Below are 14,207 nucleotides of genomic sequence, written 5' to 3'. Positions count from 1 at the left end.
AGGAAATGCATGGAAATCCATCTCAGTGAAAGAACTGTAAACACTTGAATGAGTTTTATCACTGTGTTTATTAAAAAATAAATAAATAAAGCCATCAATAATTGCGGCATTGAACAATTGCATACAAAAACTTTATTCAGCCAAACTATGGCAATGAACCACGTTCATCTTAAAACGTGGCACCTTGAACAATAATGCATCCCATGATGTATTTGATACGCTGCACAATATTCGGCTCGCACACCAATTGTTAAATGCCAATAATCGCCTCAATGATGGTACATGAAAATCATCGTGGTAGGCTAGGGGCAATTATTATAATTATAATTTTACAACTATAGACAACACTTACTTTGCATCATATACATTAGCAATTTTGGAATGGTGTCCCTAACAAGCAAGACTGTAAAGTATTGTCATAAGCAAAATTTACAATGCATATATGTTGACTATGTTCTTAGTACATCCACATTACAGTCATGTTGGATGTCACAGTGAAGCTATTTGTGAGAACATCTCATTAATTTGCTCCTTAGAGACCTGTAACCAAGCCATAACAGATTAAATTAATAGCGAACTATTCTTTTTGATTGCATTACGTCATTCTAACTCATTTATACAAACATTATTTGCCAATGTTATAGCAAATACAATGGCAACATACAATATCGGTCTATCTTTCTTTCTTTTACATAACAGGTAAAAATGGATTGTTCGGTTTTGACAATGAAAATGTCACTCCCATACATAAAACATCTTAATTTTATAAGCAATGTCAAAGGGTACCATAACTTAAAAGAAGAATTGACCTGTGAGTCACATTTGTCTAAATATAAATAAATAAGAATAAATGTAACACGAATCAAACATAAATGTAAAATTGGTGATTAATGTATTCTATGATGCATTCTGGTAAACCAAGATATGCAAAACAGGTACAGTAGCTTAATGCCCAGACTTTAAAATCTAACCCTAAAGGAAAACAGTTGCCACATTGCATGTTTGTGAATGTCACAAAAAAAAAAAAATCAAAAATACATTTTCTGAATAAATATCACATGCTTTGGGCTTCTACATATGACGACAGATGCCATGCTAATGTAAAAATAACTTGCTAATTGCTTGTCACAAAGTGGAAACTACATTAGCATTAGCATCTAGCTTAAACAGAAGCATTTATCTTCAGGCTGTACAATCCAATAATCTCACATTTTCTAGAATTTGGTCGGCCTGTGGGAGGGTCCAGATGCAGGAACCACCAGTGCTCGTAGGATACTCAGACAAAATGGGGGAATGGCTGGTCATAAGAGAGGTGACTAAGAGGAATTTGGGGCAGAGCAAAACATTTGTCAAAATAGGGAGGCTATGGTGATTTCATGGCCAGACAAACGTGTTATGGTGTTTGCAAACTACCAAGGTAAGATGCACACAAAGTGTGGCAAAATGGACAAAAAGACAAATAATGTTTAACCAAGTCCAAGTAGAAGATGTCTGGATGGAGTAGATGCATATTATAATACAACTGAAATAATTACAGTATGTAGTCTGTTCAATATCATTGTGATCAATAGAGCCATAAATCTAGGAAAACAAGATGCAGCTGGACTTCATGGTCAAGCGAATACAGTGCTGGACAACAAATGATCATCGAGGGGAGGAACAACATGAAGCTGTGGGTGCTGTGGACTCAGAGGAACGCTGCCGTACTTGGGCACATTGCAGGATGGATCCATCAAAAATGCTTAATGGGACAGCTGACCAATCATGAACTTGAATGCCTGATGTCCATTTGTCAGAAATCACTTCCTTGTGAAGGTTTGATCACGTTTTAACAGGCCAATTTGGAACTTTACTACTTTTTAAGACCATGTATAGAATATAGTATTTCCCATTGGATTTGCACAAGAGCTATTTGATCTCTTTCTGTGGCTGCAATCTCCTCACAATATACTTGAAATGCGCTGAATTTTCCTTGGAGTTCTTCCTAAGAGCATTTGATTTTGTGATGAGCTGGAGCATCTGAGCATCCACCTATCCTTCAGCTTCATTAACTGCATCTCTGGCCAGACTTTCGGTAACCTCTTTAATGGTTTTAATTTTGTTTTTAGTTCTTCGAGGTGATCCTTTCATGTCTTTCTCTTCATTTACTGTGCATCAAGATCTTTCGTCCTCCTTTCTTGATCAAGATAAATATGGTAATGGCGGCCAAGCACGCAGCTACTGGGCCCATAAGAAAGCAATGTAGGTCCTCCTTCCCATGAACGGTGAGCCCGGAAGCCAAAGACGAGACACAGTTGGGCTTGCCTCCAGGGACATCTTGGGTTCTGGCAACAGTCCTCTCAGGGGTTGACTCCGCCACTCTGGAGCGGCCCACGGTGAGATGGGCAGAGCTACTCCTGCTGCCCGGCCACGCGCCTGTACGTTTGGGTTCACCGTGAGGGACCAGAGGGTAGCCTACCTCTGCCTTTTAGTGTGTGTGTGTGTGTGTGTGTGTGTGTGTGTGTGTGTGGGGGGGGGGGGGGGGGGGCGACAATCAGCAAATCCGAGCATTTGGAATCCTTGGTGCTTCCTGTGGGGACTTCCACGTTCTCCTAAGAAATTTCTCCTAAGAAAGTTCTTGTGGGCAACGGTAGTAAGACTTGGAAGGGAGTGATTGGGAGGAACGTAAACACACCTTCCCTTGTTGAAGCAAGAGTTTGGAGAATTTTTAGGAGCATTTTAGCCATTTTGAGGATTTAAAATCAAATGATTGGGTTTAAGACCTTTAAAAGGACACCTTGAAAGATTTAGACGATTTTTATTAAAACGATGAAATGATAAAAAAATTCAAAAACTTGCAATTAAATGTGTTCTTAACGACCAACAGTATGCATCAAATATAATCGTAGGTCTAGGTATTAAATTATATTACATGTGGGGTGGAACTTTCAAGAGGTTGCCATCTTTGTTATAGCTACAGACCAGTGGTGGGCCAACAAGGCCTTCTCTGCTGGCCTAACATAACCTTACATCGTTATCATAATTATAATAACTACGATGAAAGTAAGTTTCATTTTAAATGAGTCTTTACTAGATTTATATATATATATATATATATATATATATATATATATATATATATATATATATATATATATATATAATTATTCTCCATATTCTGTTCTTTTCGTGTCATATTATATCCATTTGGTTACGCTCCAGTGTTGTAGTTTTAAGTTGGAGTTTTTAGCCAGTTAGAATTCAGCTAACTTGTGTCACCAGGCTGTATGAAATCTGCTTAAGCCCGCATTCGCTTCAACAGCGACGGGCTTCTGTGCAGTGTGCATAAACCTATAAAAATGGGCCCATATTTTTAATGTACAGCCGCAATAGCCAATCGAGTCAGAAAATCATCATCTATAGGCCTCACATTGAATGTAACGTAAGTGGATTCTCACTGCAGGAAGGCGGTCCTTTGCTCAGCAACCAAGCTACGCAGATTTGGCTTTGGCTGATTGCGTTAAACGTGTAGCATAGCTATTAGCTAACTTGTCCGGACTTGGAAATTTTTCTGACTGGGCTACCTGGGGTGTGGGGACACTGTGAAGGGAATCATATATTAGGTTGTTATCATTGTGATTATTTCTTGTCTAGAATAGTGTGCATTGCTATCCATCTATGCAGTCCTAGTTCATCTCGCCCCAGTCCTTAAAGCTGTTGACGCGGGAAAGTGTGAGCTGGGACCTTGGCCCAGCTGTTGGTGGCGCCCGACTGGCTCTTTTTTTTTTATGTCTTGTAACGTGCAATGCTTTGCTGAATGAATAAAAAGCAGGCAGGGACGCTTGAGCGACGAATTAGTGCTATTGGCAACGCATGAGTTCGTTCGCCAAGCTTTTTTCCCTTTGCCATGGCGGAGAAAAGTCAATCTTGGCTGGTCTTAGTTATTCTTTTTGCTGCTTAGCAGCTAGGCTTGTCCTAGTCTTCTTTTAGAAATTTTTCTGACAGACACCCAAGTGGATACACAGTATTGTCCATCTCAGTTTGAAGGGAAAGAGAGCTCCGCAATGCGCTATGTTCCTTTCATAAACTTTTAGGGACACCCGAGTGGATACACTGTACCTCTATGTACGAAGGGAAAGAGAGCATGAAGGTGTGAAGAAAAATCGGGAGATATTGAAAAGACTGATCAATTGAGACCGCCGTATGTTTTGGTGAGTGCATTTCGTTGATATTCAAATAATAGTAAAGAAATAAAATTGTTCGTCTTCTATTAAACTGCAATTTGTAATTTGGCCTTCATAAAATTTTGAGGGTATTTATTTTAAATTATTATTCTTTTATGATTTGACAGAATCATGTATAATGACAGGTTTTAATAGCTGATGCGGGTTTATTGAAGTTGAAATGCTCGGGCAAATAGCCTATGTAGCCCAGTAATGCGTAAATGTGCACATGAGGGGTATGTTTGCGAGATTCTGTCATCACTGAAGGCGTACATGTGAACCTCACGGACCGCCACTGCTACGGACAATGGTAAATGCAGCACCTCCTGCTGTCCATAATGAAAAACTGTCAAATCTTACACCGTGTCCTTTTAAGACTAAAACACCACGGGTAACCCGCTAGAGGAAATTCCAGACAATAATGTGGTGTATTTATTGTTGGAGAGCCCTAGCACAAAGATTGCTTGCATTTATACCACACACAAAAACAAAAACAACCAAAAACAAACAAACAAAATAAAATTTAAAAAAATGCTTAATAGGGTAGATTAAAAAATGTGCACACGCATACACACGCACACACACACACACACACACACAGTAGAGACTAGAAGCACAGAAACACCTCATTTGTGTGTCTTCACTATTTACATGGTAGATTTTCGTGAGGTTATGTACTTGACAAAAAAAGTGAAATAACTGAAAATATGGTTTATATTCTAGTTTGTTTTTAAAAAAACAGCCAACTTCTGTAGGCATTGTAGGCATTCTCTTAATGGTCTTCAAGAGGTAGTCACAAGTAACAAAAGAGGTAATCACAAGTAACAGTTTTCACTTCACTAGTGTGGCTTATCAGGATCAATTAGTGGACCCTGTGGGTCATATGTTGTTTTTGTATATGTGTTCTGGTGTGTTCTCTCCTTGGTTTGTGTGTGTGTGTGTGTGTGTGTGTGTGCCTTTTTGTTGGAATGAGTCTATTGTGTGCAGATGGTGTCCTCTCATTGGCCGGCTCTACTGATTGCCACCCTATTTAAACAGCCCGCAGACAGAACTCTGTCTCTCTCCAGCCATCCCACCTCCAGAAAACACCAGTTCTCAGAGACCTTTGATAGTAGTGTGGATTAGTGTTTGACTCGTCTGTGTTTGTTCATATTATCAATATTTGTAAATAGCTAGAGCAGTAGTAGGAGGGAGATGATTTTGTTGAACCCTTTTTTCTCCTGTTTTTGCGTTAGGTAGGAAGTTGAGCCAATTGTCATTTGTTTCCTTTTTGTTTGGCTAGTGAGGTAGGGTTAATTCAGAAGACCATTTGTTTGTTATTTTGGCACATGCTCTCGCTCTGAAGGAAATAAAAACTGCACTTTTTGATCATACACTCTTTAGTGTCACAGGCCTTTTCTGGTGGTGAGAGAATGAGGGGAGCACACACAAATATTATGTCCCAGTGTCCCAGAGACTGAGTGTAACAAATGTCTTGCTTTATCAATGGAATTCGGGACCAGTTGTGTTGCGCAGAAGTCAGGTTAATACGTATTCGATTGCCCAATTGGACATCTGTTGACATTTATATGATAGAAAACTGTTAACTCTTTCAGTGCCAAACATTATTGGAAAAGGCAACATGCTGACCACATCTTTCGTCACTATCGAGCGCAACACTCCCATCAAATGGGATTCTTTTTTCTCATAGTTAGTTGTATAGAAGGAACCTACTGTTTGTTTGAGCTGTCAAAAGCAAAAACAAAGTTTTACCTCATATGCATTTTTCCCCCCAAAAATGTGTTGTCCTGCAAATTAATGTTATTGAAAAAGTTTATAGGGCTGTGAGAAGTACTGACATTCTTTTGAGCATTCACAATTTTTAGGTGTCACCTCTTGCAAATTTGGTATGTCCAAGAGTTGTTAGGGCTGTGAGAGGTGCTGACATTGTTCTGAGCATTCACAATTTTAAGGTGTCACCTCTTGCAAGTTTGTTAGGTCCGCTCACCTGGAAGTACTGTACAGCAGATGATTCTTCTGTTCTGTCACTGAAGACTGACCGCTCACAAAGATGCCCCCGACAATTCTTCAAGACGTTATAAAAGGACTGAAAGTCTAGAGTTCAACACCAAGGATCAGACAAGAAAAGGTCCTACATTAGTAGCAGAAGTAACCAAAATTAGGGAAGCAAGATAACTACTGAATGCAGGGAACTACTGCTGCAGGGTTGTTCTTGTCATAGTACGCTTAAAAGGGACTATCAAGTCGCGCCATATACACTCGTCCTCAAAATTATTCATACTCTTGTGAATTTTAAGTTTTTTTGTGTGTCTGTGACAAACTGATTTTTTTTTCATAGTTTGGGAGTCATGTGTGATCAACAAACATATGAATGAAAACAATACATTATTCAAGAGATTTTTCATTTCAATGTGATATTGATAGATTTCCATAAAGTGTTATGTTCAAAATTATTCATAGCCCTGTCAATATCTCAATACAAATGTCCCAAATGTGTACATTTTGATGCGAAATGCTATTTCAAGATGTCACCAGCTGAATAAACACGTTTTAAAATAAATATTTGTAAAAAGGAACAAAAAAATATTTTTTTGGAAGAGTATAAATGAAAAAGTCTTCCAGTCATACTGGGCTTTTGGACATCATGGTCAAGACAATGATCTGAATGTATTAAAATGCTCAAGACAGAGTCCTGACCTGAATCCGATCAAAAATTGAGATGAAACTGATGATGAGAAAGGTGGCTCGGGAACCCACCAACTTGACTTATCTTAAGGCCTTTGCTTGTGAACAAGGGGCCAATATTTTATCGGAGGAATGCAGAACGCTGTTTGACACACAGCGGAATGGTCTGTGGGTAATTATAAAAAAAACATAAGGTATGGCATTCCATTATTAATTAAAACATTGGACTGGGGTATGAATAATTTTGAATATAGCATATATTTTTTTACTATCCTTCTTCCCGTCTATTTGTCCATTATATTAAGGCTCCACAGAATGTTATTTTCTTCTTTCACAACTTCATTGATGGGTTTATTTTTGACAGTCTTCAAATGGCTTGGTTAGAGAATCTGTTGAGCCTTTTTGGCATGGTCTAAGTCTGATTGCTGTGCCTTGAAATTGCTTCTGAATTTAAATAAATTAATGAATCACTAAAAGAATAGACGAATGAATGAATGAATGAATCTCTAAAAGGATAGAAAAATGAATGAATGAATGAATAAATGTAATTTGAGGGTACCTGCAGGCGAAGAGAACTGAATTAGGACGCTGTTGCAGCCCAGTGTGATAATGAATGACTGCTTCCCCACTCTGCTGCATTCAGTCTCCCTAGAAACTGAACACTTGAAGACACTCGCATCCTCTCCTGAAAAGAATGGGATTTCGCATCAGACAAAAACTTCAAATTAAAAGATTCTCTAAAGCAGTTACTCTCAACAAGGGCCCGCATTACAGATTATTTGGGCAATTAATTTTAATTGTAAGAAAATAACTTTTCTTCCCAATGCACTTCAATGAGCATATATGCACTCAAGCATTTTCACTATTCAAGGGCCAGTCTGGTGGATTAGCAGTAAATGCCAGTGGTGGGCCGTCGGGGCCAGCTAAGCCTTCTCTGCTGGCCTAACACAACCTGACATTATTATCATAACGGACAGAAAACCTTTCCTGCAAATCCTACACGTCGAAAAAGGACATTGTAGAGGACAGTATGCAGACGTTAAAGACGCGCACAAAAAAAAAACATGCCCCTGTTTGCCTGTGCCCTACTCGCATAATTTTTGACTTTCAAATCAATGTGTGTCCACCAGATGCAACATTTTTTGCAAGTGTGTGCCCAAAAATTGATTGACATAAGAATCGGGATTCACATTTACTACGATTTAAGTCCATTTAAAACACCAAGGACTCTCATTCAATTCAAGTTAAATCGACTTAAAATGTCACCATATCGATAATGAAAATAAAAAAAGGAAATCCATTCGCTTCCTGTTCACCCTTGTACTACATTGGAGGTACGCTGTGCAATGACGTCATCGCGGAGCCTGTTCAGGAAAGTCATGCAGTGAGCCGCACGGCGCACAAAAACAAACAATGGAGGAAATTCAACAGTCCTGTCCTTATTGAATGCAATGTTGTCACATTTTAGCACGCTGCCATGATTGTACTAAATGAAACGTTTGACTCTGTGGCTCACGAATGAAGTTTGGCAGCCAAGGATGTGGTGGATTGTGTAGGCATTAAAAGTGGCTTTCTCTATTGCAGTTCCTAATCACTTTGAAGCAGCGATTAATATTTTTGCCGCGTTTATACTAAATGGAATCTGTTTAGTTGAAGAAGGCGGCGGTTTATAGATCGACATGAGGACTCATCCAGAAAATAGCCAAGGAGTCAGTCAAAGAAAATAAAATAAAAAAATAAGAACGTCAGTCAAAGAAAAGAAAACAAAAAATAAAACACACATCAGTAGTCGCTTTGGGCCCTGAATTGACAGCTTAAACTTCATTTCCCAGGAACGTTTGTGAATGTGATTGATGTCTGGCCAGCACCCTGTTGCTCAGAACATTGGCTGCTCACTCTGGGAACCAAAGTTGACCAAGTTGGTTGAGTGGTATTGTGATTAGGCTTCCGGAAAAGAACTTCAAAATAAAAGCATAGCAATGCTGGAAAAGTGGATCTTGGTATAGTGATAGTATATTGCTAATGTGTGTGGTGGGCAAAACCTTCGCAATTAGCACCTACACAAAAACGTGCTTACGAAGCAGTTTAAACTGCAAGCTATTGGCTTTGTGGCGCAACATGCGAATTGAGCCGCTGCAAGAGAGTTTAACAAAAGAGTTTATGGTTTGACATCCCAGTGAGCCACACTGTAAACAAGGGATCAACTGACTTCGTCTGGTAGCTAGCTGTGATGTCATCCCCATTTGCATATGCAACTCAAATCCAAAGGCTCAGATCCACGAATGCAAAGGATCGGATCCACAAATCCAAAAGAGAGATTCATGCAAAGACGTGAGTCAAGTCTCGCGAGGGCAGTCGTGCAAACAAGAGTTGTATTCAAAATATCTTGCAAAGTTATTGTTCAGTTCGTAAACAACACAATTGAGAGTCGTATTCATACCAATTCTTATAACGCATATGTCTTCTTTAACAATGATCTTACTCCATGGCGTGTTAGATTTGGAACTTGCCGATCTAACTTGCCCAGTTCATATCGGATACAGAAGATGAGGACTTTGACGGATTTGTGGACGTGGGTTGAAGATAGAAAATAAAGTGAGTATAAGCATGGAATGATAACCGGATTGGCAATATATCACGGTTTTATTAGTCACTGTTATCTTAAACCGTCCAAGTCTGTCAAAACCGGTATGTTTTTTTTCCTCCCGCGTCGTATGCCTTAACTGGAAGCTGCTGAGTGTAGCGATCATTGTGTATCACACGTGAATCCTGCAGCAGCTTTAGGACATTTGTAAGTAAGCTTCTGCCGCGGGTAAAGTGGCTAACATTAGGTATGGGACGAGATAGAAGTCCCACGAGAGGAGAGTCTCACGAGATTGAGTCCACCAGAACGAGATATGACGTGTGATTGGGTGCGTGAATGGTTGTTAATCTCTGTGTGCTCTGTGATTGGCTGGCAACCAGTTCAGGGTGTCGCCCATCGACTGCCCCAAGACAGCTGGGATAGGCATCAGCAAGCCTGCAACCCTTGTGAGGATAAGCGGCTTTAGAAAATGGATGGATGGATGTTTTGAGGCTGTATTTTCAATGGGTTTTTAGCATAAAATTGGCAATTAGATAAACTTTTAGCCTTGAGATTTACACTAAAAGAAGGCTAACATACTGTATTGTCCGCATTATAAGGCGCACCGGATTATAAGGCGCACCATCCAATAATTACATATTTTAAAACTTTTTCTGTATATAAAGTGTACCGGATTATAAGGCGCACCCTCAATTAATTACATATTTTAAAACTTTTTCAATCACAATATAGTAATACTCAAAGTAATCACAATAATAACTCAAAAAATAACTCTAAACTCTCAATAGCATAACAACTCAGTCAATATGACCAATCTTGTTCAACTGTAAACACACAAAAGAAACACAAAAGAATCCCAATCTCAATATTGATCCATATATAAGGTGCACCTGATTATAAGGCGCACCAACAGCTTTTAAAAAAAACAAATTAAGGCTTTTAGGCGTGCCTTATAGTGCGGAGAATACGGTACATACAATACATATTAATGTGTGCAGGACACTTTCATAAGAATGTACCGGTAATTGTATAGTGCAATTACACATTTAATTCTTTGAGAATGCAAATGCCACAGATGATGACATCTACTGTATGTCCAGTGTAGTCAGTTGGTACACATGTGACCTCTCTTACCTACAAAGGACACCACTGATTTATGATCTTGTTAAATGCCACCAGTAGGGAACAAGCTTGCTTGTGATCAAATAATATACAGCCATTAAACCTTTATTTGAAGTGACTTTTCAATAAACAAAGCCATGTGGACTGAGGTTGTTGTTTTTTTTTGTTTTGTTTTGTTTTTTTTACACACAAGGGGAGGGGTCAGTCAATATGTGGGTTTAAATCGGTTACATGTAGGCAAGGCCTTAGTTGCATGAGTTAAGTTGCTCACCTCACAAGGGTGGGCGGGTGTGCAGGTGGATGGACGGACAGACAGACAAAAAAATGACATTAAATCACATGACATGGGGAGTGGCACTCCTCCAAAGGCTGCCAGGTCTGTTATAGATAAAGGACAATGGTAAATGCAGCACCTCTTGTTGTCCGTAGTGAAAAATGGTCAAAATCTTACACAATGTCCCTTTAAAAGACTCAGCGAGCGTGCTTTAACTGTTTGCATCTGTACTCTACTCTGAGACACTGGAACTCTGGATGCTGGTGCACCTGATTTTAAGAACAGCAGAGTTGAGTCCAGACACAGATAGAACCAGTGCACACTCAGAGCGTATTTCTGTAGCACGCATAGAGTCCATTGTATTTATGGAACGACAACAACGACAAAGTATTATCTCAACGGACCTCTACGATTCATGCAGGTTACATATTTTAGTTTTAAAAAGGTTAGAAATGTTCCATTTGGTTTTCCATTGCAGCACCAAGCAGGCAAATTGCTCGTCAAGTTTGCACAAAAAGTAAACATGTAACTCATGTCGCCTTCCACCAGTCAATTATGTGCATTGTGAATGAAGACATTTGATGAACATTCCTACATTCCAACATTTTCCATGGCGACAACAAAATAAGTCCCAACATATTCCAGCTCTTAGCATAGCTTTATCGTAACGAGCATTGACACAGCACAAAAACAAATTGAAAAAAAGCTGACGTTGTAGCGATCAGATATGGGAGTCAGAGGTGAAATTAATGGAGAAGTCAAAAACAGGCATTTTAAAGACATTGAGATGAACTGGAGTTGCCAGCAAAGTAAAAGACGTGTCAAGAGAGCACACGTTTAAATGGGTCTCCTCGAGAAACCACTACTCATAACAACAGTTCTGCCCGCGGTTGAATTACAGTATATAATACAAATGCTGATTGTCCGGCTATGTGCTTCCAAACACACATTTTCACTAGTTGGACATTTTTGACACTAAAACATTGTACCTAATAAATGAAACACTACTGTTTACATGGCCAACTCGGTGCAATCCCAGATAACAAAATTAAAAACGTGAGCAGCTCCTAGGATAAGGTGGGCATATATCTTGCGCAGGCAGTACGGATGCAGCGAAGAGATGGCACGAGGGATTTCAATTGTCATAAAGCCTCTGGCAAGTTATGTGCTTGGATAGGGTGTTGCTGAGAATACAGAAAAAGCAAGGAATTCTTAAAAATCCACCAGTGAAGAAAAATAATACTTTACGAGTGTTTAGGATTGAAAAAATAATAATAAAATACATTGTAACATTGTTTAAAGCTTCAACAAGTTGAATTTCCATGATATGGACTCTTTTAAGTAGGTCAATTATAATTAAGTGATTGTGATCATTATTTTTCATTCATTTTAATTTTTCATTCAATTATTTGTTTTATCTTTTTTGTCCAAATGTTAAATATTTGATTAGAATTTTCTGCAGGATACCTGAATACCTAAAATATGACAGCTGCTTCCCTAGTTCTTGTTATACTAAAATAATTTGCAGATATTATATTGTACCTTGAGTCAATGTAAGTCTTTGTCAGATGAAATTATGGTTTGCTAATTAAGACAGCTATATATATGCAAACATGGTCATCCTGTACCTCCAGAAAAATTGTTCCGCTGCGATGCAACCAATTGACAAAGTTGGTAGCATCAATACTGCGAATGCAAAAGTTAGTGTGGAGCCCTGTACTAGTTTATTTGCCTCTCATACTTAGGTTGACCTCTTATTGAGGAATGCGTATTATATGATAAAATAAAATCACCTAAATCCAGTCGTTTTTACTTTGGGTCCATATCTTGAGTAGTTATAAAGCAAAAAGACAAAACTCACTAACTATAAATATTGAAATGTATTTTCTTACGTCATGATATATTTTTCAGTCATATCGCCCAGTTTGAGAAAAAAGATTATGATAAATGCAATCCTATACAAATTTAGAAGAACAGAAGAGAAGCCATTGTTTCAATAAAGCTTCATGCACACGCAAAGAAGGTCCTCATCCAAAAATAAAAGCAAAAAACAATCATAAATTCAATACACGCTAGTTAAAATAAATATCGCATTTCTGCATACGTCCGGTAACTGGAGTATGGATACTCGTAAACCATTGTGTGACCCATAACACGTGATGCTGCTTGTAAGGTACGTCTTGCAGAATACAAGCTTAGCAGCATCAATTTGAAAACAAAAAGGCAAAATTAAGACTTGACGCAAGACAAAAGAAAATAAATCCTCAACCTACGGAGGTAATTGCAACTGATAATAAAGACCATCGTTACAAAGTATAACGGCGGGTGCAATTGTACAGTATACGTTAGTGTTTTAAAATGGAAACAGACTAGCGGTATTGTTCCACTATTGAGAAAGCATTGATGTGTACACATCTGGATGTTAGGTTTTGCAGCTAATCCAAAACAAAGTCCGTCTCTATGGGCGATATGGTTAGCACCACCGTATCTATTTGCGAGTGTAATACCTACTAAGAAGACACTGAGAAATATTAATTAGCCTTGAGGGATTCCACATCAGACGCGATGTAAAACGACTCGGTCCCTCGTGAGTTCCCGTTAGCCACGGCTAACAGGGTAGCTTTATAAGCATGTGCAAAGCGTAGCATTAGCGTAGCATTAGCGCTGGTCGTGCAGATGCTTCATACATCTGATGCGTTCATGGTTAACATACCATTTGAAAGGTTGAGTAAAGCCATATCCTGGATTGTTTTGACTTCCAATCGGAGAGGCTGTTGTTCTGAATGTCGCTGTATATCTCCATTAGCGTCTCCGATGGACAGGAGCCGTACCCCAGGAAACACCGAGACCGCCATTTTCAATCTGATAATACAGGCCAGGTCTGTGGCGCATTCTCCTTCACATTTTAGGGTATGGATAAAAACACTGCAACAGCGCCCCCCTTTATAATAATATGCTATTACGTAAACACACACAACGTTGTCTGTACAGCAATTGTTTCATATCGTTTTATCATATATTTGTGGAGACGTGACTGCAATAAAATGAGAAAAAACAGGGCATCGGAATCTGTACTTTTTTTTATTTAAAGGTATTTCTTTTTGAACATCGATTTAGAACATCGATTTTTGAACATCGATTTAGAACACTGCCTTTATTTCGGTTGTGCTTCGATAATAATGATGTGATAATTCACTATAGCTGCTTGTCATCATCAGGAGCACGAAAGAGCTTGTTTGAACCATTCTCTGAGTTCTGCAAACACTTATTAAAAAAGACACACACACATACACACAAGCAACTTCTTCGCTATTGTTATGCCAAGCTGAATAAACAAAAC

General features: G+C 38.8%; 1 protein-coding gene across 4 annotated transcripts in view; it reads right to left on the bottom strand.

Annotated features, from left to right (window-relative positions):
- The window catches only part of carm1 (coactivator-associated arginine methyltransferase 1), a 53,655-nt gene extending 39,897 nt beyond the window's left edge, over nt 1-13,758 (bottom strand). For all 4 annotated transcript variants that reach the window (XM_088437760.1, XM_088437761.1, XM_088437762.1 and 1 more), the window contains exons 1-3: nt 13,581-13,758; nt 7,447-7,572; nt 6,190-6,296 (exon numbers count right to left, since the gene is read on the bottom strand). In XM_088437760.1, the coding sequence (XP_088293886.1) occupies nt 6,190-6,296; nt 7,447-7,572; nt 13,581-13,722 (375 nt within the window). In that variant the 5' untranslated portion in view covers nt 13,723-13,758. The remainder of the gene's footprint in view (nt 1-6,189; nt 6,297-7,446; nt 7,573-13,580) is intronic.
- Between the last annotated feature and the right edge of the window lie 449 nt (nt 13,759-14,207).

The sequence above is a fragment of the Hippichthys cyanospilos genome, chromosome 16 (assembly GCF_059441005.1).
Source record: "Hippichthys cyanospilos isolate Australia breed blue-spotted pipefish chromosome 16, RoL_Hcya_1.0, whole genome shotgun sequence".
In the NCBI taxonomy this organism is placed as follows: domain Eukaryota; kingdom Metazoa; phylum Chordata; class Actinopteri; order Syngnathiformes; family Syngnathidae; genus Hippichthys; species Hippichthys cyanospilos.
The sequence above is the reverse complement of the archived record's forward strand: the minus strand, read 5'-3'. Positions and strand labels throughout refer to the sequence as shown.